The sequence below is a fragment of the Brassica napus genome, chromosome A3, assembly GCF_020379485.1.
Source record: "Brassica napus cultivar Da-Ae chromosome A3, Da-Ae, whole genome shotgun sequence".
Lineage (NCBI taxonomy): Eukaryota > Viridiplantae > Streptophyta > Magnoliopsida > Brassicales > Brassicaceae > Brassica > Brassica napus.
The window spans coordinates 3,879,575-3,905,463 of record NC_063436.1 but is presented as its reverse complement, the minus strand read 5'-3'; the positions used below and the strand labels follow the sequence as shown (position 1 = coordinate 3,905,463).

General features: G+C 37.6%; 6 protein-coding genes across 9 annotated transcripts; 4 read left to right on the top strand and 2 right to left on the bottom strand.

Annotated features, from left to right (window-relative positions):
* The first annotated feature begins 163 nt into the window (after positions 1-163).
* On the top strand, positions 164-2,648 carry LOC106434397 (mitochondrial dicarboxylate/tricarboxylate transporter DTC). Its single transcript, XM_013875264.3, has 6 exons — positions 164-460; positions 782-865; positions 1,130-1,191; positions 1,299-1,660; positions 2,033-2,247; positions 2,360-2,648. The coding sequence occupies exons 1-6, from the start codon at positions 341-343 to the stop codon at positions 2,414-2,416; spliced, it is 900 nt and encodes a 299-aa protein (XP_013730718.1). The 5' UTR covers positions 164-340; the 3' UTR covers positions 2,417-2,648.
* Positions 2,624-4,994, bottom strand: LOC106434386 (protein sym-1). Of its 3 annotated transcripts, XR_007331008.1 has the most exons (9): positions 4,436-4,994; positions 4,138-4,225; positions 3,950-4,044; positions 3,615-3,687; positions 3,434-3,526; positions 3,238-3,324; positions 2,859-2,967; positions 2,741-2,823; positions 2,624-2,697 (listed from the first exon to the last, which is right to left on the bottom strand). XR_007331008.1 is itself a non-coding variant. In XM_013875257.3 (8 exons), exons 1-7 carry the CDS (start codon positions 4,768-4,770, stop codon positions 2,887-2,889), a joined length of 852 nt encoding a protein of 283 aa, XP_013730711.1. In that variant the 5' UTR covers positions 4,771-4,994; the 3' UTR covers positions 2,624-2,823; positions 2,859-2,886. The 3 variants fall into 3 exon arrangements, 2 of the variants coding, with proteins under 2 accessions (XP_013730711.1, XP_013730703.1); XM_013875257.3 differs by having other exon boundaries at positions 2,624-2,823; XM_013875249.3 differs by having other exon boundaries at positions 2,624-2,967.
* Positions 4,995-5,002: 8 nt separating this feature from the next.
* Positions 5,003-10,481, bottom strand: LOC106434378 (dolichyl-diphosphooligosaccharide--protein glycosyltransferase subunit STT3A). The gene is made up of 23 exons (XM_013875239.3): positions 10,226-10,481; positions 9,880-9,942; positions 9,737-9,792; positions 9,587-9,658; positions 9,404-9,509; positions 9,273-9,323; positions 8,925-9,020; positions 8,776-8,835; positions 8,570-8,683; positions 8,344-8,430; positions 8,034-8,137; positions 7,784-7,879; positions 7,498-7,618; positions 7,312-7,392; positions 7,099-7,221; positions 6,765-7,004; positions 6,512-6,655; positions 6,235-6,421; positions 6,064-6,161; positions 5,877-5,956; positions 5,716-5,803; positions 5,541-5,630; positions 5,003-5,303 (listed from the first exon to the last, which is right to left on the bottom strand). The coding sequence occupies exons 1-23, from the start codon at positions 10,349-10,351 to the stop codon at positions 5,250-5,252; spliced, it is 2,337 nt and encodes a 778-aa protein (XP_013730693.1). The 5' UTR covers positions 10,352-10,481; the 3' UTR covers positions 5,003-5,249.
* Positions 10,482-12,254: 1,773 nt separating this feature from the next.
* LOC106434371 (subtilisin-like protease SBT6.1) lies at positions 12,255-16,763 on the top strand. 2 transcript variants are annotated; one of them, XM_013875217.3, is made up of 10 exons: positions 12,255-12,879; positions 13,015-13,143; positions 13,286-13,438; positions 13,693-13,809; positions 13,932-14,116; positions 14,229-14,492; positions 14,596-15,664; positions 15,760-16,263; positions 16,355-16,415; positions 16,504-16,763. In XM_013875217.3, the coding sequence occupies exons 1-10, from the start codon at positions 12,376-12,378 to the stop codon at positions 16,587-16,589; spliced, it is 3,072 nt and encodes a 1,023-aa protein (XP_013730671.1). In that variant the 5' UTR covers positions 12,255-12,375; the 3' UTR covers positions 16,590-16,763. The 2 variants fall into 2 exon arrangements, with proteins under 2 accessions (XP_013730671.1, XP_022567875.1); XM_022712154.2 differs by having other exon boundaries at positions 12,531-12,879; positions 13,683-13,809.
* Positions 16,764-17,316: 553 nt separating this feature from the next.
* Positions 17,317-18,909, top strand: LOC106386754. Its single transcript, XM_013826568.3, has 2 exons — positions 17,317-17,766; positions 18,442-18,909. The coding sequence occupies exons 1-2, from the start codon at positions 17,400-17,402 to the stop codon at positions 18,762-18,764; spliced, it is 690 nt and encodes a 229-aa protein (XP_013682022.2). The 5' UTR covers positions 17,317-17,399; the 3' UTR covers positions 18,765-18,909.
* A 2,175-nt stretch (positions 18,910-21,084) lies between these two features.
* Positions 21,085-25,727, top strand: LOC106434352 (probable sulfate transporter 3.5). The gene is made up of 10 exons (XM_013875197.3): positions 21,085-21,575; positions 22,568-22,772; positions 22,982-23,153; positions 23,247-23,312; positions 23,634-23,747; positions 23,944-24,060; positions 24,139-24,265; positions 24,576-25,115; positions 25,247-25,323; positions 25,409-25,727. Exons 1-10 carry the CDS (start codon positions 21,242-21,244, stop codon positions 25,565-25,567), a joined length of 1,911 nt encoding a protein of 636 aa, XP_013730651.2. The 5' UTR covers positions 21,085-21,241; the 3' UTR covers positions 25,568-25,727.
* Positions 25,728-25,889: the final 162 nt, after the last annotated feature.

Below are 25,889 nucleotides of genomic sequence, written 5' to 3'. Positions count from 1 at the left end.
GCAGCAACACCCAGCCACAAAGCGTCAAGTGCTTTTTCATTCATTGGGCCTCGATATTGTCAATCTGCAACAGAATCTTCAACTCCACTGGTCCACTAGCTACTACAGCACGAAAGAAATGCCAAAATAATAAATAAATCGAATTTAACAAAAATGCTAGATTCAGATCTCAAACGATAATATCTACACAAAAATTCAAAATGGTTTAGTTCAGTTGGTCACTGTTTAATATAAACATCACCAAGTGAATCTCTCCGCCTCTCTCTCTCTTTCTCTGCGGAATCTCTTCGTCTCGTTGCGTTCGAGAGTTCCGTACGATTCCCAACAAGAAAGGGAAGAGATGGCGGAGGAGAAGAAAGTAGCTCCGATTGGTATCTGGACTGCCGTGAAGCCTTTCGTCAATGGCGGTGCCTCTGGTATGCTCGCCACTTGCGTTATCCAGCCTATTGACATGATCAAGGTACTGTACGTCAAATGTCTTCATCGATCAAGCGTATTCATGTAGAATCTCGTCGTTACAAGTTGGAGTTATTGCTTGTGGTTTGCTGATACTCACCTCCGCGAAATCTGGAAATGCGTTCATCATCAGATCCGAGTGTAGTTGTTTCTCAGATCAGATCTGGATTTATAGTTTTTATAATCGAGATTCGTATCTGTTTGAGCTGCTGCTGTTGATATGTTTTGATTAGAATTACGCTATTAGGTGCATCACAATGTGCAATCGTTGGATGATGTGAATCTAATGAAGTGATGCATTTGTTTTTGGTGGTGATTGATGAAGGTGAGGATTCAACTAGGTCAGGGATCTGCAGCTAGTGTGACCACCACCATGTTGAAGAATGAAGGTATCGGTGCCTTCTACAAGGTGAATATATTACTTTTTTTTTTCTTTCTTTTTGGATTTTGATTATATCTATCTTGATGCATTTACTTATCTTGAAGATGTATGTATCTATGTAGGATGTTATCTATTGATGTGCTTATGTTGATGCACATGAAAAGTTTGTGGTTGATCTGTAATGTTGTATATGATGATGATCTGCTACTCTGTTAATTACACCATTAGGTTTACGCCATTTCTGCTATGACGATGTCTCCTGAGCTTGTTTGACTTGAATATTTCCAATAGGGATTATCAGCTGGTTTGCTGAGGCAAGCAACTTACACCACAGCCCGTCTTGGATCATTCAAGTAAGTTAAAAAAATCATTTGTGGATTACCTTGATCCCATCCAGATGAATATTCTTTATCATCACCTTTATTGTACTAATCAAGTAGTGTCGTTATGAACATATCAGGATGCTGACTGCGAAAGCAAGTGAGGCTAACGATGGGAAGCCACTACCGCTTTATCAGAAGGCTCTATGTGGTCTGACAGCTGGTGCTATTGGTGCCTGCGTTGGTAGTCCAGCCGATTTAGCGCTTATCAGAATGCAAGCTGATAACACTTTGCCGTTAGCTCAGCGCAGGAACTATACCAACGCCTTCCATGCGCTTTACCGTATTAGCGCTGATGAAGGAGTTTTGGCGCTTTGGAAAGGTTGTGGGCCAACTGTGGTCAGAGCAATGGCTTTGAACATGGGGATGCTTGCGTCTTATGATCAAAGTGCTGAGTATATGAGAGATAATCTTGGTCTTGGGGAGACATCCACAGTCGTAGGTAAGCTTCTATTCCCACAGAATCTTCTTGTAAACTGACACTTACAACAGCTACTGATTACAGGAGTGTTGTCATGCATAACACAGTTGTGTGTTTAACTTCATCAAATCTGTTAAAGAAGTAGACTAGAGAAAATACTTAGTGAGATGAGTTTCTAAATATCTCGATCATGCTCAAATTGATCTGAATGCATACTCTTTGCTCTCTTGTGATCCCTTAGCTCTCAAACTATACCGAGCTGGAAAAACATCTCTAAACTAGTTGCAATAGTTCTGCACTAAACTTAAACAAGGTCTTATCAGTTTTGTCTTGTGGTCATGTATTCCCCACGTAAACAGGTCTCTGAATTTGATGGTTGTGTCCCTTTGGCAGGAGCAAGTGCTGTTTCTGGATTCTGCGCTGCGGCTTGCAGTCTTCCATTTGACTTTGTCAAAACACAGATCCAAAAAATGCAACCCGACGCTCAGGGTAAATATCCATACACTGGTTCGCTGGACTGTGCGATGCAAACCTTGAAATCAGGAGGACCTTTGAAATTCTACACAGGCTTTCCGGTTTACTGCGTCAGGATCGCCCCTCATGTCATGGTATATAATAATAGTAGCTGTCATTTTTACCCCTTTTTTTGGCAATGATATTCTAAGAATTACATCAGGCTTGTCTCTGAGATGGTTGATGATCGTGTTTTCTTTTTGGCAGATGACTTGGATCTTTTTGAACCAGATTACAAAGTTCCAAAAGAACATTGGGATGTGATCTCCAAGCAAATCTTATGAAGTGGGCGGTGAAAATAAAAATGAGAAGAATTCATTTACTTTTTAATCATATACATGCTTAGATGCATTGAGCATATTATTGGAGCTGTTTGAGATTCTAATATCTTTTTTTTTGTAAGGGTCGTTGATTGGTCCGGTAAACTTTTAAATTTTGAGAGATTTTTATAGATTTATATAAATTTATTAATGCATTAAAGGAATTTTTTTATATATTTTGAAACTGTTAATCAGCTCGGTTGATAAATATGAAAGGTTAAGATAGTGTGGAAAAGCCAAAACATTGAAAGACGAGCTTGTTTCTACATTCATACAATGTCAAGAGAAGAGTCCAACATATTTGTTCTGGAGCACCAAACCATTTGCATCAGCAGAAAAGCACTCTCTGCCCCCCCAAAACTCTGCCGATTACAATCCATCAACAAATGTAGCTTGTAGGGAACGAAACATTGCCTATTTTGCAACAACTTCTTTGTGAGCTTTGAATGATAAAATCACATTCCAAGCCAATGCCACTACGTTTGAAGCGAGCACCTGCAGTTCAGAGACATTCAGACAGTGAGTGAATGGCTAATCCTAAAAATGATATGATGTAGAGAGCTAATAGTTTCATTCCATTGTAATTCGTATCAAGCTCATTATGCGAAAAGTGCTTTGCATTATAAGACATTAATGCATTATAAGACATTAATGAGAGAACCAGAGTATGGCCGTTATGCTTGAAGCATATCTCTATCTTTCATCAAATTTTATTTTCTTCCCCCCTACCATTTCATGTTGTAACAGAGTTTAGTAAAATCAAACCTGAAAGTTTTGTGGAACAAATCTGAAGTTAAGAAACTGAAATGGTATCCATAGCTGCCAATTTGCTACCACTGCACCAGTCCACTCCTACACAGCCACAAATTAGTGGACTCAATTAGAATACCAAAAACAAAAGATACCATGCAATAAACATTCTCGTGGAAGATTAATTAAGATTGATTAGCTGTAATCCAACCTGCTTCAGCTTCGGTATGACATTTGATGGTTTTCCTTCAAGTGTCACAACAGCTGATAAGAAAACTCCAACAAAAACAGGAGCAAAAACAAACTGCCAAAATTAAAAGATTGGTGTTAACACAAAGCAAGCAAAATAGCAAAATTAAATGTTAGTCGCAAAACAGGAGTATTTGCTATACCTGGTCCAGTAAAAGTCTCAGAACTGCGCCTGATAATCCGGAAGCTGTCACCACTTTGCTCAAATACAAATACCTAATGAAGTTGCAAATGTCAGAGAGCAAGTAGAAAATAGGCACAAGTAATAATATATCATCGGATGCATGAGTAGTCTCTTCAAATGAACAAACTACTTAGCAGCAAAGTAATATAGCTTTGACGGTTAAGGAAAACAATACAACACACAGAAAGCTAACATCAATATGAAATAAACTATCAGATAACTAGATTGTAAAAATGTTTTGCATCAAAACTCTCTGAGGATGTACTAACGGTAAGAGGTCCACGGAAAAAATACCAGAAATGCAATGCTGGACCGACTAGTCCTAATCCCAATATGGTAAACGTGAGTGTCCTCTTTTTGTCCAGAGATGAGGTTCTATTGATTGTAAGCTGAAACCCAAGTGGAACAAGAATAAGCAATCTTGCCTTTTACAACAAGAGGTTACATATGATTAACTACTGAGAGACCAATAAGAGAGTTACCTGACAGATCAAATCACCAATGAGTGTCAAAATTGCTGATGTCACAGCTTTGGTCAAAACAGGATAGTTTGATAGAAGAGACAGGTACCTGAAGCACCACAGAAAAAAAATCATAAGCCAAACCGTAACACAAAGTGAATTAATCTGTTTAACTCAAAAGCAAGGAAACATAATAAGATAGAGCTCAATGAATATAATCCAACGTCTGATAAGCCTAATCGAATTTGCGTTTGAAAGAAACAATCTTTACAGTTTACACAAAGAAGTATATAATATAAGAGGAGATAAAAATATTTACCATGACAGAAATGACCACTTGTTACCGTTTCCGCCACTGCCTTCACCTCCACCACCACCACCACCTCCACCTGAACCACCAATTCCGCCGGAGTCACCTGAACTTCCACCTGAGACCGAATAGACTCGACACAGATGTCCAAACACGGTACCGGAACGCCCAGACCAATTGACACGACCACCACAATTCAGTTTGTGCCCAAACGAAAGAGCCCTGCTTGAACCAGCTTCAGTAAGATTGCTCCTTCGGTTGAAGTGCGATGTGTTATTACCGGAAAACCCGAGAGAGTTGAAAGGGTTCGGTGTTTTCCGGGAGAGAGTGGCGGGGCTAAGCATCGTGGTTGCTTCTTGTCTGATACTTTTAACTGAACGGTGACTGTCGTACTTTGGGATATGATTCGTCTTCGCAAAACATGAAAACAAGATTCTGCTGATGTTTTGGGCTTTAATATAGGCTTTTGTACTGTATCAGGCTTTCTTTTAAGAGGAAATGGCCGGAACAGTTAAACACCAAAATATTAAATTTGGGTCAAAATATTGCAGAGCTTCAGGTGAAAGTGGAGCGGTGTTTGGGTGTAAATAGATGTTTATTTGATAAATTTAAACTTCTTCATAGATATCTAGTGTAATTCTCCAGTAATTCTCCACAATAAACATGAAAATTCATCTTAACAAATCCACATAAAAGTCTACAAAACTTTTACCAATCCTACACCAGAAACTTTGACTGCGTCCGCAACAACTTCCTCGAGGGTAAAGAGAGACCTAAGAGTTAACATAGAACTCACCATCCAACGGTGAAAGTTATAGGATTTCTACATCCACGGATTCTTCTTCACTGATTTTGAGCTCACTCCAGAGGTTGTTTTCTGGAAACAATAACAATAACAAAAGCCAAGATTAACACATTTCGTATAAAACGAGTATCTTTAGTCGTGACAGATCTATCTTAGCTTCCAAACTCATTATCTCACACTCGTGTACCAATTGATGATACCTATTAAAGGCGAAATTCAACTAATACGGATTTACTAACTAAGTGATTCATTAATGAGTACGTAGAAGGATTTTAGACTAATTTCACAAATTCTTTTCGGGTGCTTTACCTGTTTCAGCTTCTTTACTCTACCACGAATCCTGTTCTTTTGAGGTTTCAGCTTGTATATCCGAACCATCCAATGGTGACTCGTGAAAACCTGATGACAAAACCAATTCCATTTACCATAATCCAAGTTTGAACCAATGCGCCACTGGTTGGTGGTGAGAGATTTAAAATCTTACCTCTTCGAAATGTGTGAGCTTGAAATGTTTCTTCCCAATCTCTGTCCGCCTGACTCGATCATAGCCTTTACCATCTGTCTCTACAAACCTGAAACGAAAAAACATAAAAACTGAGCTTGCAAACAGAGTTCAAAGTTTACACTTACAGGAAAGCTTCGTACCTGTAGTAGCAGAGCTTGTACATAAGACAGTTCAACATTGTTGGCGTGGCCTCTGAATCAATCCGGTATTGACCATCTCTCTATGCAAAGAAATTAATAGGTAACCAGGTTCAGATTCAAACGCCTTGATACTATTGCGCCATCACAGCATGTAGCTAAAATTGAATGGGGAAGGACATAAAAGTACCAGATAATCAGCTTCCTTTATATGAGGAAACTCGCCGCCTCCAATACGCACCATCCACAGAAACTTATTAATATCATCACTTGGGTAACCAATCACACCTGATAAAATCATTGTCTCATCAGAGAATATAAAAGATAACAATGTCATGATTATGAGCCAGAAAAAACATACCACCAAAGACGACAAGAACGTATTTCACATCCAAGGAGTTGAAAATTTCCCACGCCGCCTTTTCTGGAGATGACATGGCAGTGCCAACAGTTGCAATGTGAGTATTATTCCAGGTGTTGTTGTCAACAATAACAGTTCTATTAGCCATAGCTGTCGTCTGATAACCATAGTCCCACCATGACGCCACCTACATGATTTTGATTCCGCAAACCAAACTCAGGTTCATATATCAAATACACCTTAACACATCAGGCTTAATACGATCTAAAAAACTTACTTTGTCATCCACGTCAGTATTATGGCTTAACCATGCATAAGACTCTCTAAAATCATCAAAAACGTGAAGGCCATCGTGCGATTGAGATGTCAAAACTATTGATGGAGCTGAGTATGCTTCTGCAGCTGCCCAAACACAATGAATCTACAAAAAAGAAAGGTATGCATTAGAAGTCTAATCATTTGTACTTTGTCGTCTCAACTAATTATAAAAGATGGGATCAAAACTAACAACTCCAAGAAAGACTGCATACCACATAGAAAGCACCCAACATTATAAGGAGAAGAAGCGCAACTATAGAGGCTTCAAGAGGCAAAACAAGAGCCTTTTTCTTCACAATCTTAGACTTCACAGAAGGTTTCTCAGCAGGTTCTCTCTCTTTCTTCTTGCCCTTTTTTGACAACCGTTCTTTTGCAACTTCTTCACCCTTGTCAGCCTTACCAGAAGAAGCATCATCTTTTGGGGCATTTTTTGTAGAAGTGTTGTCCTCTGCCTAACAGTCGAAACACAAACAATGTTTTGTCGATAACTTGGGTAGCAAAGATGATTCATCAGAGCGAATAAAGTAGAGAGAGAAGCATACTAACATCATCTTTGGATTTAGACGATAACTGGTATTTGATGGAACCCGTGAAAACATCAAAAGCTTGAGAGAGCGCAATTCCAGACATGATGCATGCTGCTGGAGCAAGCACGAGCATAAGACGAACCTAGAAATCAGGAGGACAGGTGATTCAGGGTGGAAGAAAAGAAGTAGGCAAGGGAAAGATGAATCTGTAATTCGTAGGCATGCAACTCACCATAACTCCGGAGAAGTATACAGACATTACAATATAGAGGACCACGAAAGAGCTCGCATCAGACAGAGGCGAAAAGCACGCCTACCAACAGAAGAATAAGAAAATGGAAAAGAATCAACCCTAACTCTATGGAAAAATGTAATGTTGTTCCGTATAAAATCTAACTATAATAAACGTTGAACTCACAATGATGCCAGCAGGGACCAAGAAAGCCAAAACATTGATATCCATGAAATAGGACGGCCAAGTTGGAGGTTGATGCTCACTGACACTTGCGATAATTGGAATATACTTGCTTGCATAAGTTCTGTTATATGATAGATAAGAAACCAAGAAATGGGGAGTGTCAGATATGCTTCAATTACCAGATGATAAAGCAGAATTTCTGAAATGCGGAGAAGGGCATAATCTAAATTTGCAATGTAAATTAATCCGTAGGAGAAATAAAGATTGAATAACTAGAACAACTCACGGATCAAGTAGACTCAAACTCCTACCACTCCATCCTCCTGTTGGACTTGAAGCCACCAGTGCCACAAGAACTGCCACAACTATGAGACACACAACCCTGTAAAAATAATGGAGCATAGAAGCTTACAGGCCCTGATATATAATCCATCTGTACTAGATATGTATAGCTGAATCAGATGCAGATAGACTCCTCTTATCAAGGTATAGAAATCGCAGACATGTCAGAGAAAAAACAGTATAAGAAAGCTTACAGGCCGATAGATACAACAAGTGTCACAGCAACTTTGAACATTTTAGGAGTAAGAATGCCTTTGATATAGTATACGAGTGCTACTACATGGATGATAATGAAAACCTGCATAATTCAACGATAAAGTAAGTAAACTCGCATCCAGAATATTAAGCACGGAGAGGACTGATCCATGGTAAACTCGCATCCAGAAAATTAAGCACCGAGAGGACTGATCCATGGTCGTTGTTAGACTCAAATTCAAAATGAATAAACTAAGCATTAAAATAAGAGGCATGCTTTAAAAATAAGGGCATAAAGAAAGAACTCACCAAGAACGAGGCAAAATGTTCAGACGTCAAAACCGCATTGAAGCCAACAACAGGTACCAACGCAGCTAACAGCGTGCCTAACACAACCTGCATATGCATGCACACTAAATTTCAGAATAGTCTCATTTCAGCTATTATTCAGTATCTTACGTGATACGTACAAGCACTTAACTCCAACAGAGACAATATATTTTTTATCTATTACCAGAAGGAAGAAGATTCATACCAAAGGAGCATAGGCAATGTATAGTCGTGGAGAGTATCGGCCAGTTACAATGCACAGAAGCACGTGCATTGGTATCAGATTGATAATGAAGGTGTAACCTCCCCACGAACATACCTATGTGATGAAGAAAAAAAGAAAAAATGATAACTGAGGGAGAATGGTAAAAAGGAAAGGAGAAAAAAATGAGGAATGATCCCAAGTCGTACCATGTAAAAGTATGCAATGGCATTCAGGGTGGCATAAAACAAGGAACCTGTATTTAGTGTCTGCATTGACAAGAGAAAGGTTAGTGTTGGTTTGAAGGCATTTTATTATTCACATGCTCCATATAATAAAAATTAAAAAAAAACTTTACCTTTATGTAAAGATAAAAAGTGAAGATCAAAGCAAAAATGGCAACAGCTTCGTTGTCGTAGCTCCCAGCTACAGACCGGGATATATAAGAGGGAACCTGCAAAGATAAACATTTAGTAGGAAAAAACAGAAAAACAAAACAGTTAAATAGTTATATGAGGGAAGCGCATCAATGGACTTTTCTAGAATTTCCACTAAACGATTTACCAATGCTAAATAGTTACATGGAATTAAAAACATATTAAAGGTCGCAACCATGATGTTCTAGGAACTTAAGGTTTGCTGTTGATAGCTTTTTTCGAAACATCACTTGAAGAAAAATGCCACGTATATCAACTGAATAACATACCATGGCCAAAAGAGCAGCGGCTGCTAATCCTGCACCGGAACCCTTAACTTCCTGTTACAACACAAAAAGATACTGTTTGATCAACTGGTTCAGGAATTTACTAAAGAGATCACGTTCGACAAGGGATAAACCTTGGTCAAAAGGTAAGTCGCCCATGATGCAAAAGCAGAAAACACAGGTGCAGTGAAGACACAAACAGTCTCTACTGACAGAGGAATGTTTATTGCATTCAAGACCCTGTGGCAGATAGATGTAGTTATTAAATTTTTAAACTGACCCCATACGTTTTATCAAATAATTGAAACTACACTCACCACCAGATAGTTCCAGCAGTCAATGTTAAGCCAGGGTAAACAGTTCCTCCAATCACACGGCCAAGAGGATACCTAAAATCAAACCAAATTAGTAAAAACACTATTGAAGATATCAAAGAAAATAGACCAAATTTCTGATTCTAAAATTACCAGGTCCGATCATCAAACCAATTCCAGAATTCGTATATTCCATTCTTCGATAAGAACTGAAATAAACAAAAAACATGATAAATTAAACTCGCCCACACAGCAAAAACTAATTATAACCTGGATATAAAGAAAAGAGAGGGAACCTGAGTGACTCTATAATTGAAGTAAGGATCAAACTCATGAATCACACTTTCATACTTTATCACCTGAAAAGAAAAATCAGTGAACGTTACCAAACAGAATAATTAAACACCGATACGTATAACATATATAAATTCAAATCACAATTAGCCTCATCCCAAGCATTCTCTTAATTCAAAGTAGAGATAAGACGCAGATGCAAGCTTTGGATGAACACCGATAAAACAGCAGATGATGAGATCGGATCCGGAACAATCGGATCTAAACTAGTGTAACCCGATCTAGAGCCTAGCGGATTGTAAAGCACTGGGAATGAATCAAACGAGCAGAGAGGTGAGTGGAACTCACGGAGAAGAGTCGGATCGAGAAAGCGAGGACACCAATGAGGACGAGGATCAGAGCTGACAGAACGGTCCCGAAAGCGTTCCTCATCGCAGACGGCGTTCCGGGAGGTAGGCTCTCTACAGCCGCCATTCTTACGCGGCGAAGGTGAAGTGAGAAAGGAGAGTCTCAAGGTGGGAAGAAGAGTGGGAAGGGCTTACCGAAGCAAAAAAATATCTTCGGAGAAACAAACAACCTCTCACACTCACGGGAACTACAATGTTCAACGACTGGCCTAAGAATAGCGCCTTCGTGGATTTAACACGTGGCAACTGCTGATTCGCTTAGTTTATCTAAACCGGAGTTGACTTTGTAAAACCGTAAAATCACGTCAACTTTGTAAATTTGGTTGCTTTCGTGGGCCAGAAGCCCATAGATAGGCGCTGGAATAAGTGGGCCCACAAGCTGACTCTTCCTTTCCAAGCAAAATCAAAATCCGGTTAAACCAAATCAACATTTTTTTTTTTTTTTTTGTCAACATTTTCATTAGCCTCATGGGCTTAAAAGGAGTACAAAGATGGCACTTAAGTCCAACACGTGAATAAAAGCAAAGTAACGATACAAATAAACACGTGTAACTTCTAAGCAAAATTATTGCTACGTGGCAGAGTATTGGTGCACTCACAAGACGTGTCTGATTCCACCTCTTTGACCAAACCGCCTTTGGTTTCATCGCCGGTGGAAGGTTACCGCCGGTAATGATTCTTCTTCTGAAGCGACCGCAACACCTCAAATCGCCAAGTCTTGTACTCCCAAACCTTTCGTTCTCGTCCGAGACTAGTTAACCAGAGTTATCATGATTCACCGATCATTAAGAACACAGGAAGCTTGAGTCAGACTGGAGAGAGAAACTTTGATGGACCGTATCAACGCCATCTCTACTGATTCCACTCCAATAAGACTTAAGAAATCCAGCAAAACTCACCATCTTGAAGCCGGGAGGCTTTACCATAAAGCCGAAGACGGCTAGTAGATCGGCAAAGTCTGATTCCCTTTTAAAAAGAGGTCGAGTTGAGTCGGTGAATAAGATTCCCGATTAGCGAGTCAACGGGATTGGGATGAAACACAACAAAAGGTTGAAACATAGATACTAGATCAATCTCAATCGAAGAACATCGAAGACACAATCATGAGGTTTTGCTTCGATTTAGATTGAATACACAACAAAAATTCGCCACTGCGAATATTATTTATCACCACCGCGAATATACTAGTCGCCAAAGCGAAGAGAAAAGTATAATACAAAGCCAAAAAAACAAAAGATTATGGTGACCGGCGGCAAAGAGCCACCGGCCACCGGAACTTATAAAGTTGGACGGAAGTTTCTTTTAGAAAGAAGTTGGAGAAAAAACTAGAGAGAGAAAAATAACCAAATCAACATTTAGATGTTAATATATTCAGTTCAAACCAATCACACATTTTATAACCATTTTGGACCATATTGGTTGGTGCTGTAACTTTACATTTTTCACTTTATAAATTAGGTTGTGAATTTCTTAGTTGTAGATTTAAATTTTTTTTTCTATAGATTTATTTCCAAAGACATCCAAAGCACTAAATAAATAGGGTAGAAAACTTGATTTCCAGAAATAATATATTTTTTTTTCTAATTTTTTGGCTGTAAGTTCAGTTTTTTTTAAATAAAGCATGATTGCTACAGCAAAAATGCATTTTATAGAATGAAACAACACTCACCACCAAAAAACTTACCAATCATTTCTCTGTAGAACACTAAGATGCATTTTATAGAATGACCTTTTAGTCTAATAGTTTAATTAGACATTTTTATTAATACTCACAGTCTAAGGTTCAAATCACATTTATTAATAAATATGCATATTAATTGAGAAAACACTTATATGAGATTTTAAGCAAAGTTATCACCCAATAAACCGGAAACAACCGGAATTTTATGCACCTGACAATTGACAAACCAGTCGGTTTGTTCTGGCTGAAGCTGAACCAACCGGTTCAAAAGTCACTCACTCCACCAACTCTTCCGTGTTGGTTCATCATTCTGCAGCGACCAGAAAAATCAAAACTATCATAGGAGTGAAGAAGCACTTTCTCCAGCTACGGCATGTGCGTCTGCGAATCTCGCTGATCCAACCATCTCCATGAAGATGCTCCTCGCAGAAGCTTCTTCATCTGCCTGCAGATCCTCCATCCTCGTCGTTCTCCTCTCCGTTTTCCTCTTCTGGCGTCTCCGTCTCAACCCGCAGCACGCAACTCACTCCGAGTCCGAGATTGCGACGCACGCAAGCTACATAATCCGATTCAAGCACTACGAGCCGGCGGAGACTCATCGGATTTACCTCGAATCGGAGGTCCGATCCGGCGGTTGGGGGTGGATCGAGAGGAATAACCCGGCGGCGAAGTATCCGACGGACTTCGGCGTTCTATGGATCGAGGAGAGCGGGAGAGAGGCCGTCGTTGGAGAGATTGAGAGGCTGGCGATGGTGAAAGATGTGAGCGTTGAGTTTAGGTACCAGAGAGTTTTGCTTGGAGGATCTTTTCGCGACGGGGAGAAGCTTCCGGGGAAGATCTTCACTTCCATGTCTTTCGAAGGAGGTGCTGATCACTCTAGTAACGCCACGTCATCAAGGCGTCTTCTTGCTCAAGTGAGAGAGATTGTCAAAGTTATATTATTATCTGCTTTTTTTGTTTGCTCACTTAATGCGACTATAATAGTGTAGCATTCGTAAATTGAAAGTGAGTTTCTTTTTACGAGTTACACTTTTTTTTTAATGTTTCAGAAGACTCAAGTGACGTCCATGTTTGGAGCAGATGTTCTCTGGAAGAAGGGGTACACTGGTGCTAAAGTCAAAATGGCTATATTTGATACTGGAATAAGAGCTGACCATCCCCATTTCCGTAACATCAAGGTTGAAGAAACTAATAAAAGTACCATAGAATTGCTCAAAGATTTTAGATAAAGAGCTGTAGTGTTTAAAGCTAGTAGTTTGTCTTTGAGATTCTAATTGTCTTGTTAAGCTCTGAAGCTGGTATTAACGCAGTAACTTTCAGGAGCGTACAAATTGGACAAATGAGGACACTTTGAATGACAACCTGGGGCATGGAACATTTGTTGCGGGTGTTATTGCTGGTCAAAATTCAGAATGTCTTGGTTTTGCCTCAGACACGGAGATCTATGCCTTCCGAGTGTTCACAGATAACCAGGTAATGCATGATCACGCATCAGATACGTGTCTTCCTCAACTAAATCTTACTCACTCATGATGCAATTGCTAAGATATTAATAATGGTTACAGAGACCTACACGTTGATCTCTATTTTCCTCAGTATAGTATAATTGACTGTTTTATATATGAGTTTCTACCTTTTCTCTTTGTCCTCTCTTGCATTGTTTTCCCAGATATGCAAGTTATCTTAATCAAATAGGTTATGAGAAATTTGCGCTCAGCTTGTTGCAGGTATCGTACACCTCATGGTTTCTTGACGCTTTCAATTATGCCATAGCAACAGATATGGATGTATTGAATTTGAGCATTGGGGGACCGGACTACTTAGATCTGCCTTTTGTAGAGAAGGTAATGGCTCCTTAATCTCTTGGTTGAAGTTTTTATCATCCTGTTGAGTCAAGAGCCGGGGTGTTTCTCTGGAGATATATGAACAGTATCGTGTTCCCGAGGTGCTGATTAACTTTGAACAGGTATGGGAAATAACAGCCAGCAATATCATTATGGTCTCAGCAATTGGAAATGATGGGCCACTTTACGGAACGTTAAATAATCCAGCTGACCAGAGTGATGTCATTGGTGTCGGTGGTATTGACTATGATGATCACATAGCTTCATTTTCATCTCGTGGCATGAGCACCTGGGAGATTCCTCATGGGTACTGCATTTCTTTGCTGCTTGTACATTTCCATTTTACGAACCCTGCAATTGTAGAGATACAAAATGCTTGTTTTCATTCAGCTCCTAACTTTAAAAAAAATGGCTTACAGATATGGCCGTGTCAAACCAGATGTGGTTGCATATGGCCGTGAAATTATGGGGTCCAAGATTAGCACTGGTTGTAAAAGCTTGTCTGGAACAAGTGTGGCCAGTCCTGTTGTTGCTGGTATTGTTTGTCTACTTGTAAGTGTTATTCCTGAAGCTAGTAGGAAGGACCTGCTTAATCCAGCAAGCATGAAGCAGGCGTTGGTCGAAGGTGCTGCTAAGCTTTCAGGTCCTAATATGTATGAGCAGGGTGCAGGAAGAGTTGATCTGTAAGTTAACTTACCCTCATTGGTAATCACCGTTGGATTCATTCTTATTATTTTCTTCCTATTTCCTTAATTTTTGTAGTCTCTAATTTTCCTCTTTTGTCAGATTAGAATCATATGAAATTCTAAAGAGCTACCACCCCCGAGCAAGCATCTTCCCGAGCATTCTTGACTATAATGATTGTCCATATTCCTGGCCCTTTTGTCGTCAGCCACTATATGCGGGTGCTATGCCTGTCATTTTCAACACGACAATTCTAAATGGTATGGGTGTCATTGGCTACATTGAAGGTGCACCAACATGGCATGCTGCAAACGAGGAAGGAAATCTTCTGAGCATTCACTTTAAGTACCCGGATGTCATATGGCCCTGGACTGGTTATCTAGCTATACACATGCAGATCAAGGAAGAAGGTGCACAATTCACAGGTGAAATAGAGGGTAATGTAACTGTGAAAGTCTATAGCCCACCAGCCCCTGGAGAAACTGGGCCTAGAAGAAGCACTTGCACTCTTCAGTTGAAACTGAAAGTTATTCCCACCCCACCACGAGCGAAACGTATATTGTGGGATCAATTTCACAGCATCAAATATCCTCCAGGGTATATTCCAAGAGACTCTTTGGATGTCCGCAATGACATTCTTGATTGGCATGGTGATCACCTGCATACAAACTATCACATCATGTTCAACATGTTACGTGATGCTGGGTACTATATCGAGACTCTTGGTTCTCCCCTTACATGTTTCGATGCTCAGCAATATGGAACTCTTTTGATGGTTGACCTTGAAGATGAATACTTTCCAGAAGAAATTGAAAAACTCAGATATGATGTCATCAATACAGGACTGGGTCTAATTGTGTTTGCTGAGTGGTATAATGTCGATACCATGGTGAAAATGAGGTTCTTCGATGATAACACACGCAGTTGGTGGACTCCAGTCACTGGAGGTGCAAATATTCCCGCACTGAATAACCTTCTTGCGTCTTTTGGAATTGCGTTTGGAGACAAGATTCTGAATGGGGATTTCAGTATTGACGGTGAGCAGAGTCGATATGCTTCTGGAACGAACATTGTCAGGTTTCCTGCTGGTGGGTTTATGCACAGTTTTCCTTTACTGGACAGCTCTGAGAGTGGTGCCACACAGAATCTGCTGCTAACAGGGTCCTCGAAGGTAATGAGAAACAACTTTTCTTCGTTTCTTACTACTGCCTTGCTCTTCTTTGGTTGAATTGCATAGTTTTATGTAATATTCTGCTCTATTTACAGGAAGACCCTGCTGTTCTTGGGCTTTTGTCGATTGGTGATGGCCGAGTTGGTGTATATGGAGACTCAAATTGCCTGGACAGTAGCCACATGGTCACCAACTGCTACTGGCTCCTGAAGAAAATGCTAGATTTCACCAGTTCAAACATCAAAGACCCCGTGCTTTTCTCGAAGTTTTCTAAGAGATATTCACCCGTAACCACAGACGAGAAGCAACTGCCGTCTCGAAGAACTGATGTGAATTTTTCGACATACTCTTCTGTGATCGGAAAGGAGCTAATCTGTCAGGGCGACTCCAGATTTGAAGTATGGGGGACTAAAGGATATAACTTACACGTCAGAGGAAGGAACCGTAGATTGCCCGGCTATCGTGGCATTGATTTAGGTCGAGGCTTGAATTCTACAGTGGAGAATACAAGACCAGCACGTTATAGATCAACCAGGGAAGAAGGTGAACTAAGCTCTTCCAGGAGCAAGTATCTCGGAGGCCTGTTCAATAGAGACGAGGTACTTCGTCTTATCTTCTAGCTTCTTTTTTTTGTCTAAGCCAGTTCTAGAGGGACTAAAAAGTTTGTATTATTTTGCCCTCAATTTGCAGATTGACATGTCATTTCTTGTTGCTACTCGCTGGATAGTACCTGCTGGTGTTGCAGCTAGTGGTAATATTCCCAACTTCTTTCAAGTCTGCTTTAACTTTCAAACGTTTCTGGATTTCGATTTGATTGTGTTGTGTATCCTTTGATGTAGGAGTTCTAGTGCTACTAAGCATATGGAGGATCCGGCAGAAGAAGCGTAGGAGGAGAAGAGCATCTGGATCTAATCGTTTAGCCTAGCAGATAGCCGTGTCTAGGAACCAGTCGATTTTGCCTGCGTAGAGCTTCAGCTACCCATTTGATTTTCTGTAGCTTTTTTCTTACTCTCATTTACACTGGCCACAGAAATGTAATATCACTTTTTACATTTCTACAGCTGGGATTTTTTCAAGAAATCAGTTTTCGAAAACCTCATATATGAAAAGAAAGGAATTAAATAGAACTTAGAAAATGAATAAGAAATTCAAATAGTGGCTTGTAACCAGGCTTAGTTTAGTACAGGACGAGGCTTGCATGGCCCCCCACTGGGCAGCCACCACTCCACACCCAAACCTTACTTACGTAAATAGGGGAAACTAGATTAGTCAATAGTATTCACTTCCATACATTCAGCTGACCCTTTCTCTTGCATTTAAACAGAATCCAGTGTCCTTGAAATGGTTTTCGAATTCTTGACTGAAAACAATTAAATTAGGAACACACAACCTCTAGGGCCAGGCCCTATCAGTGACAACCAAAACTTAGCTTAATTCTAATTAGAAACCAGGACCTAAAAATAATTTACTTAAAAGTTAGGCCCTAATTAATTTAAGGTCCTTAAAACATGGGCTTTACCGCATTTTTGTAGGCGTAAAATAAAATAATACACAGGGGAAAAAAAGTTAAACCGATGGAAACGGACCAAACGGTTAGAGATTGACTGTAAATTCATGTTATAACAGAACCAACCGTTGACAAAAAAAAAAAAACAGAACCAACCATGAATCAAGTCGTTCGAGATTTAACCCAAACGGTTTGCCAAAAAAAACATTGGTCTCTCCGAAACGAAACATGTCGTCGTCATCTTCAAACTTTGTAGTGGAATCGTATGACGTTGATTCCGAGGAAGGGGTGAAGCTCCACACGAGAATCTTCAAACCCAGAGATGAGCAACTCAGCCACGAGGAGAATCTGGTTGTAGTTTTGGTCCACCCTTTCTCGCTCTTGGGTGGTTGTCAGGCTCTGCTCAAAGGCATAGCTTCTGAGCTGGCCTGTAAAGGTTTCAAGGCCGTTACTTTGGATACAAGAGGTGCTGGAAAATCAACGGGAAGGGCTACTCTTACTGGCTTCGCTGAGGTTAAGGATGTGATTGCTGTTTGTCGGTGGGTTTCTCAGAATCTCGGTGCTCATAGGATCCTCCTCGTGGGTTCTTCTGCCGGTAAAGTTTCCACCTTTCCTTCGAAATTCAGTGTGTGGATTCTTCTGAGTTAGTATTCAAATCGAGGGTATAGCTTTGAACATTCGAGCTGTGTTTGATCTGTTTTTTGTGGTGAAAAACTTAACAAAAGGTGTTCCTTTTGACCCCTTTGTGTCTCTGTTGAGTTCTCATTAGTTATTACCTCGGAGGGAGATGAGTTTAGTGGTATTGTTGACACTGACAATATGATTTGTTCTTTTGTAAGTTTGCTAATTTACTTGATGTGTTGTATCAGCTGAGGTAACTTTGTTCCGGTTTAGTTGATTTTAGTTGATGTAATTCTAGCTGTGTAGATGAAGCAGATTTCTTGTGTTTGAGTCAACTTTAGAGAGTATTACATGAGAATTGAATAAGAAAGTTTCAATAGACTGTGGAAAGAAGAAGTGAAAAAAGATAAGCTTTGGTTTAAGTTTGAATAGATTCAATCAATGTAATGTGTCTGGGTGGTTTTGAGGTACAGAGTGACGACATCAGATCTTTGTATGACATGGTGCATCTTGTATAGATTCGTAACCTCTTTTTTGATGTTCTTACATAGCCTTGTGAGTTGCCATTGTGGTAGAATTAGAATTAATAAATGAAATAGATTCTTTATATTGTAAAAGAAAAAATGAAATGAAGTTATGTCTATGGCAGGTGCACCAATCGCAGGATCAGCGGTGGAGCAAGTAGAGCAAGTTGTTGGATATGTGAGTTTAGGATACCCGTTTGGGCTAATGGCCTCGGTTCTATTTGGGAGGCACCACAAGGCCATTCTCTCATCCCCTAAACCCAAACTCTTCGTTATGGGAACACAAGACGGTTTCACCAGCGTTAGCCAGCTCAAGAAGAAGCTGAAATCTGCAGCGGGACGCACCGAAACACACCTCCTTGAAGGCGTTAGCCATTTCCAGATGGAAGGACATGAATATGATTCTCAGATGGCGGATGTCATATGCAACTTTATTTCATCCTTGTAAGATTCCATATGCAACATAGACATTGTACAAGAACGAGTGCAGGCAGAACGTATATGGTGGTGCGTGTTGAACTGTTGATGGTGTTCCACAGAAAACTTGAAAATATTGTGTCCCTTCGTTAAAGGATAAGCTATTTCCTGATGAAGAGATTTAGCCTTTACTATTCTTTATAGTTAAATCTATGTTATTGTCACTTAGTTGATGCAATTTTTCATTAGATGATACGGACATGTTATACTTTCTATTACAATCCCACTTCATCTGGTCTGATTTGATACGATAGTGGATATTCCACAATAGTAAATATTTCATTTATCGGTTTTATAAATGTAATTTAGAAGAATTTTAGAAAAAAAAACTTTCTCAAGCCACAGTTATGCAAAACGTCAGCCTTTCTAGTTCATATTTTTCTTTCTTTTTTTTTTTAAAGTGAGTGTGTTGCGATGGATTATATATATATATAAATTCAAAACATATATACATACACTGTTTTCTTAAGATGGACTACAACATTTGTTAACATAAAAACTTGAATAAATGATATTTTTCTAAACTGGATTTAAAATGATAATAACATTACACTCATATTAATTTGAAAGATGTTACCGACATGCACTATATATAGAGAGAGAGATATTTACATATATTATTCGCAGTGGTTTCAAAATTCAACATTCGATTTTGTTCATTCTGAAATTTCAGTTGATCTTTTTTTTTCACCTAGTAATTCAAAATACATTCAACTTTTACATATTATAATAATTTTATTTAGCAAAATTCAACATTTTATTTTTACTGATTAATAAATTTTTTTTTGAACTGAATTAATAATTAATTTTTGCTATATCTAAACTAAATAAACTATATCAATACCATTAAAAGAGGATCATTCACTTAATGAAAATTACAGTTTCTCAAAAATACCCTTATTTTTACAAAGGATGAATAAAATTCATTAATGGCATTTAAGTCTTTTGGTTTTGGGCCTACATGTACATCTAAATAGATCTATAAATAATGGGCCTATGTATATTTAAAAGATATACTAACTTTAAATATAATATATGTATAAATATATTACGAACTATAACTAAATTAGCAAACATGAAAATATCATTTTCTTAAATATACATCTCAATATTCAAAACAGATCATTTGAATATTATACATTTTTTCAATACAAACCAAAATCATATATCCTACACCATATATCATATACATATTTGAATATCATTTTTCCATTTATAATGTCATTTTATACATAATATTGATATGGCAATTACGAGTGTTCAAGAAAATTTTAAAAACTATATTAAAATCAATTTTTAAATCTAAAATAAAAACACCAACTTATAATAGGTTATTAAAGACGAAATAAACTAATATTGTCATATCAATAAGTTTTTTGTATTATCATTTTTTATTTGGATAACATAACAAAATTTTATCAAATTCTAAGGAATCACTAATTTATGTAATATTAATAAATATATGAGTAATTTAATCAATTTTAAAAAAAAAATTACTATTAAATATTTTGTAATCAGATCAATGGTATCAGATTGCAGGTTAATAGTGAGTTTTTGGATTTTTACCTGGTTATATCAGATTTTTAATTAACGAATTTTTCATTAAATCCGAACCGGATTATATACAATGTATCGGGTCTATAGGTCCAACCATGAATCTAGGTCAGATATGAAAACAAATCTTAAAACTCAAATATTATCATAGAACAACTACCATATTTCAAAAAAAATACCATATTTTGAAGAGAAAAAAAATGATAAAACCCTAAAAACTCAATTGTTATGGTTCGAAACAAAAATAATGGTAATTTGCAAATCAGTTTTCGATTAATAAATGAAAAACAAACAAACCCGCGCTTTCTAAGCGCGGGTCAAAATCTAGTATTTATTTAAAATACAGAATAATAAATTTTGTATAAAACTGAAATAATTTATTTAATAATGTATAGTAAAATAAATAATCTTAAATAACTATATTGATATGAAAATATCAAAAACTTCTAGAAATTGACATGCGGCCTCGATGGTCCATTTTTGTTCAACATGTTAAAACGTTTTTAATAACAAATAATCTTTATCGTCAAATTTCTTATTCAGCATGTTAGTTATAATGATTCAACTTTTATTCAACACATCAACTGTACCTAGTCTACGCAATGAAGTGTTGTATAGATAAGAATAGCAGATTTATTACCATAAAAGACATACGCTATTTACTCACTATGTTGAAAAAAATCCAAAATATCATCTCCCACTTTCTTTGGTCATCCTTCTATATATAACACAACCATACTCTCCAATTCTCTACAAAGCACTGAAAATACAGAAAACAAAACATAAATTATCCCCCAAAAAAATACAAAAACATAAAGGCGAGATAGAGATTTTACCTCTTGCTTGCTTGTTGTGTGTATTCATACATAATTGTTTTTTTTTTCTTTTGTAACCATGGAGAGTGACAGAACAAGCTCCTCCTCGTCACCAAAAGGGCAGGGAGTAAACTTCTCGGCCCCGAGAAGCTTTGTTGTAAAATTGAGATCGAAATGTAAAGAAACTTTCTTCCCCGATGATCCATTTAAACCGATATCGCAAGAGCCAAATGGTTTGACAAAAACAAAAAAGACATTGGAGTATTTTGTTCCAATCTTTGAGTGGCTCCCAAAATACAATCTGCAAAAGCTATGGTACGATTTGCTTGCGGGAATAACCATAACCAGCCTTGCCGTTCCTCAGGGTATTAGTTATGCTAATCTCGCCAGTATCCCTCCCATCATTGGCCTATGTGAGATCTCTTCCTTTTTATTTTTATCTATTTTTTATGAATTATTAATTGCATCATATGAATATCATTAATTAGAAATAGAAAAGCTAGATTTGGTCGTTTTAAAATGCAAAACATATGTTTCTCAAAGTGATTTCAAATAAAGGTGCAATTTGGCAAATCACATACATATTTAAAAGCAGGGGCTGGAAGCCTGGAACCTGGCTGGTTGTGTTAGCTGGTCCTTGCGTAGCAAGTTAACACAGTTCTCAGTTTAGAACCTGGGTCTAGTTAATAATTTGGTTGGCCAAGCTGTGAATCTCAGACTGGCTCACCTCTGGAATTAGTGCACCAGTTATAGTCATGGACTTCACTTTGATAGTAACCTGGTTCATTTAAGCCTTTTTGTTAAAAAAGAAAGTAAATATTTTCAAATTAATTTTTTTTTAAATATTGATTCTGCTAATTTGATTACTTTCTACATATTATAAAAATACTGAATCTGATTCTCAAAAATACTGTATGAAGCTACTTGAGTTTGATTCTTCAAGAGTGTTTTTTCATACCTTGAAACAACTAATATAAAAAACTACCTCAATATTCACAAAAGTGAATTCTTTTATTTATAAACAAAAGTGCTTTCTTACGTAAACCATTTATGAAAATTTCCACTATAAAAGAAATATAGTCATACGGATGAAAATTGAAATCAAAATGTATATATCTATAACAAAAAATCACTGTTTTCTTGTTTAACCAAAATTCGTAGAGGAGCATAGAACATAAATTAAAACATAAATATGAGATAATCAACTTAAAACCTAAGATAGAAATGATACTGTCAGTGTACATACGTTGTCTATAGAACGACATTCGGTGTTGCCCGACTGGACTTGTCTCATTATTTTTCTTACTAATTTGTTTTTGTACACACTAAAACCGCTCCAATTGATTTTTATTGAACCTATATCTAACAATTCCTTTTTAATGAAAAAATGATGGGAGTTCATCAGATTCAAGTTTTGTGCCGCCATTTGTGTACGCCGTGTTAGGAAGTTCGAACACTCTCGCGGTGGGAACAGTCGCAGCATGCTCCTTGCTGATCTCTGAGACATTTGGTGAGGATCTATTGAAAAAGGATCCTAACCTCTACCTTCATTTGATCTTCACCTCCACTTTCATCACTGGTGTATTCCAATTTGCTTTGGGCTTCTTCAGGTTTTTATTTTATTTATCTTTAATCAATATATACAATCTCTATCTAGTTATTTTTAATCATAATGTCATGGTGGATAATCTAACGATAATTTCCAACATCTAGTGGCTTTTTCTCTATCTTTATTACGTTAAAAAGTTAATTTTAGTTAATTGTATATTAATTTTTTTGGGTCAACATTGTATATTAATTAATGCATGCATGTACATAGGTTGGGGATATTGGTTGATTTCCTGTCACATTCGACCATAACGGGCTTCATGGGAGGAACAGCTATAATCATTCTCCTCCAACAGCTTAAAGGTGTCTTTGGTATAGTCCACTTTACGCACAAAACTGACGTTGTTTCTGTTCTCCACGCACTCTTCACCCACCGTGATGAGGTCTCACTTTCAACTCTTTTTTAAAGTAAAACATATCCAATAAACGGTATGGTGGCTAATTGTATTATCTTGGGAGGGTGTTACTTGGTGCAGTGGAAGTGGCAAAGTGCACTTGCTGGGCTCTGCTTTCTTATTTTCCTCCAATCTACTCGATACATCGTATACTTTCTTCTTCTTCTCTTTATTTTATTTACTTAACTGATTTATCCGTTTATTTGAGACAAAATAATTGGACCCTCCCAAATCTTCCACTATTCTATTTTATTTTTTTCCTTTTTGTAATCATTCCTCACCTTTTTACATACCCAATTTGACCTTTGACTTTCGAGTTTAGAAAGAAAAAATATAAACTTGAATAATTTATGTTTACCATAGGAGTCTATTTTTCCTTGTTTTCTCCGTATATTTTAATATACATGTATATTAATTTTGTATAGTAAAAATCAACTGAAATTGTATAATATGTTATCACTGTTGCAGAAGAAAATAAAACCAAAGCTATTTTGGGTATCAGCAATGGGTCCAATGGTGGTCGTCCTTGTGGGTTGCCTAGTTGCTTATTTGGTGAAAGGGACAGAACATGGGATCCAAACAGTAAGCAAATTTCTTTGATTTTTTTTTTTTTGCATACTAGCAATGCATTCATGTAAATACAATAACAAACACACACCAACTTTGACTTCACGGACTAATTATAAGACTTCAGAAACTAGGGCGTCTAGAAAGAAACTAGGCTTCTATCTTGTAACAAACACTAGGGTTTCTACTAATAGTATGTTTCCGCATACAGGTTGGGCCTTTAAAGAAAGGACTAAATCCTCCGTCCATCCAATATTTGACCTTTGATGCCAAGTATCTACCGTTGGTTATTAAGGCTGGAATCGTCACTGGGCTCATCGCAATGGCTGTAAATAAAATTTTCAATATAGCTAATACCTGACTTATAATATGTGTGATTTTAAAAGAAGATGAATGTTAATCTCAGGAAGGGATAGCGATAGGAAGAAGCTTTGCTGTAATGAAGAACGAACAAACGGACGGGAACAAAGAGATGATAGCATTTGGTCTTATGAACATAATTGGCTCCTTTACTTCTTGCTATTTGACAACTGGTAATTAGTTTTTTTTTTTAAATATATATATATTTCTACCATAAGTCTGATTATGTACATCAAGTGTGGATTGCTTGTTTGCGTTTGCATTTATTTGCTTTTATGCTTAACAAATTTTTAGAAATATGTAAGTAAAAATATTATTATTCATACACGCAAAAACTAAAACAACCATCCGTTTTTCTCTGAGGTTTCCGGTTAGAGTTTAAAAATTTATATAAAGAAAATAAAATTGATTGTTTTTAGTTCTCAAAATGGTGAGTTCCGTTTGAATTATATTCCGCTTATAGTTTGTTATGCTAACTTTCAGGGCCATTTTCAAAGACAGCAGTGAACTACAACGCGGGAACAAAGACACCAATGTCGAATGTAGTGATGGGTCTTTGCATGATGCTTGTGCTTCTTTTCCTCGCGCCTCTATTCAGCTACACACCCCTCGTTGGTCTCTCAGCCATCATTATGTCAGCCATGTTAGGCCTCATCGACTACGAGGAGATGTACCATCTCTTCAAGGTTGATAAGTTTGATTTCCTCGTCTGCATGTCCGCGTTTTTCGGTGTTTCCTTTCTTAGCATGGACTACGGTCTCATCATTTCCGTTGGGCTCTCCGTCGTGAGAGCTTTGTTGTATGTTGCACGTCCATCGACTTGTAAATTGGGAAGAATACCAAACTCGGCTATGTTTCGAGACATAGAACAGTACCCTGGTTCTGAGGAGATGTCTGGTTATGTCATTCTTCAGTTGGGTTCTCCTATCTTTTTTGCCAATAGTACGTACGTACGTGAAAGGATTTTAAGGTGGATTCGAGATGAACCTGAAGACGTCGAGTTCCTTCTCCTTGATCTCTCTGGTGATTCTTATTTATTTTTCACATTACCAAACATACATCTCTCCTTGTCTAGACTTCAGTACTTTATAGATTTTGTCACAATATTATTTTCTTTTCATTTTGAATTGCTAATGCCTTTTGTTGTCTCTTAGGTGTTTCAAGCATTGACATGACAGGGATGGAAACACTGCTTGAAGTGCGGAGAATCCTTGTATCAAAAGGCATCAAGGTTTATATACCCTTCACTTTTAATTTAAATTCGTCTTTTTAACAATTTACGATAAAAGTTAAAAGATTATGTATTTTTATTGCAGATGGTGATAATAAATCCAAGATTTGAAGTCCTAGAAAAGATGATGTTATCGCATTTTGTAGAGAAGATAGGAAGGGAGTATGTGTTCTTATCCATCGACGATGCGGTTCAAGCATGCCGATTTAATCTTTCCACCTCCAAATCGGAACCGTGTTCCTAGTTATTAATTAGTTAAAGTTTCTAGTAAAAGTCGTATTGGGTTGTGTAGCTTTAATGTAATGTGGTCGAAACAATAACTAGTTTCAGTTAGACCACCCTATGTATGATTGCTCTGATCCCATTTGTAGCACTAAGAAATCAAGAGGGAAATATTCATAATCCAAGTGACTCAAGTCTTGGTTGAGCCGGACGTTATTTTTTAGAGGTACGCTTTATTAAATAAGAGAGTTTTTCTGTAAAAAAAAGAAGAATATCAGGTTTTTGATACACTATAAATATTAAATACGAGTATGCGAACTTCTAATAAATAATTCACATAAGAC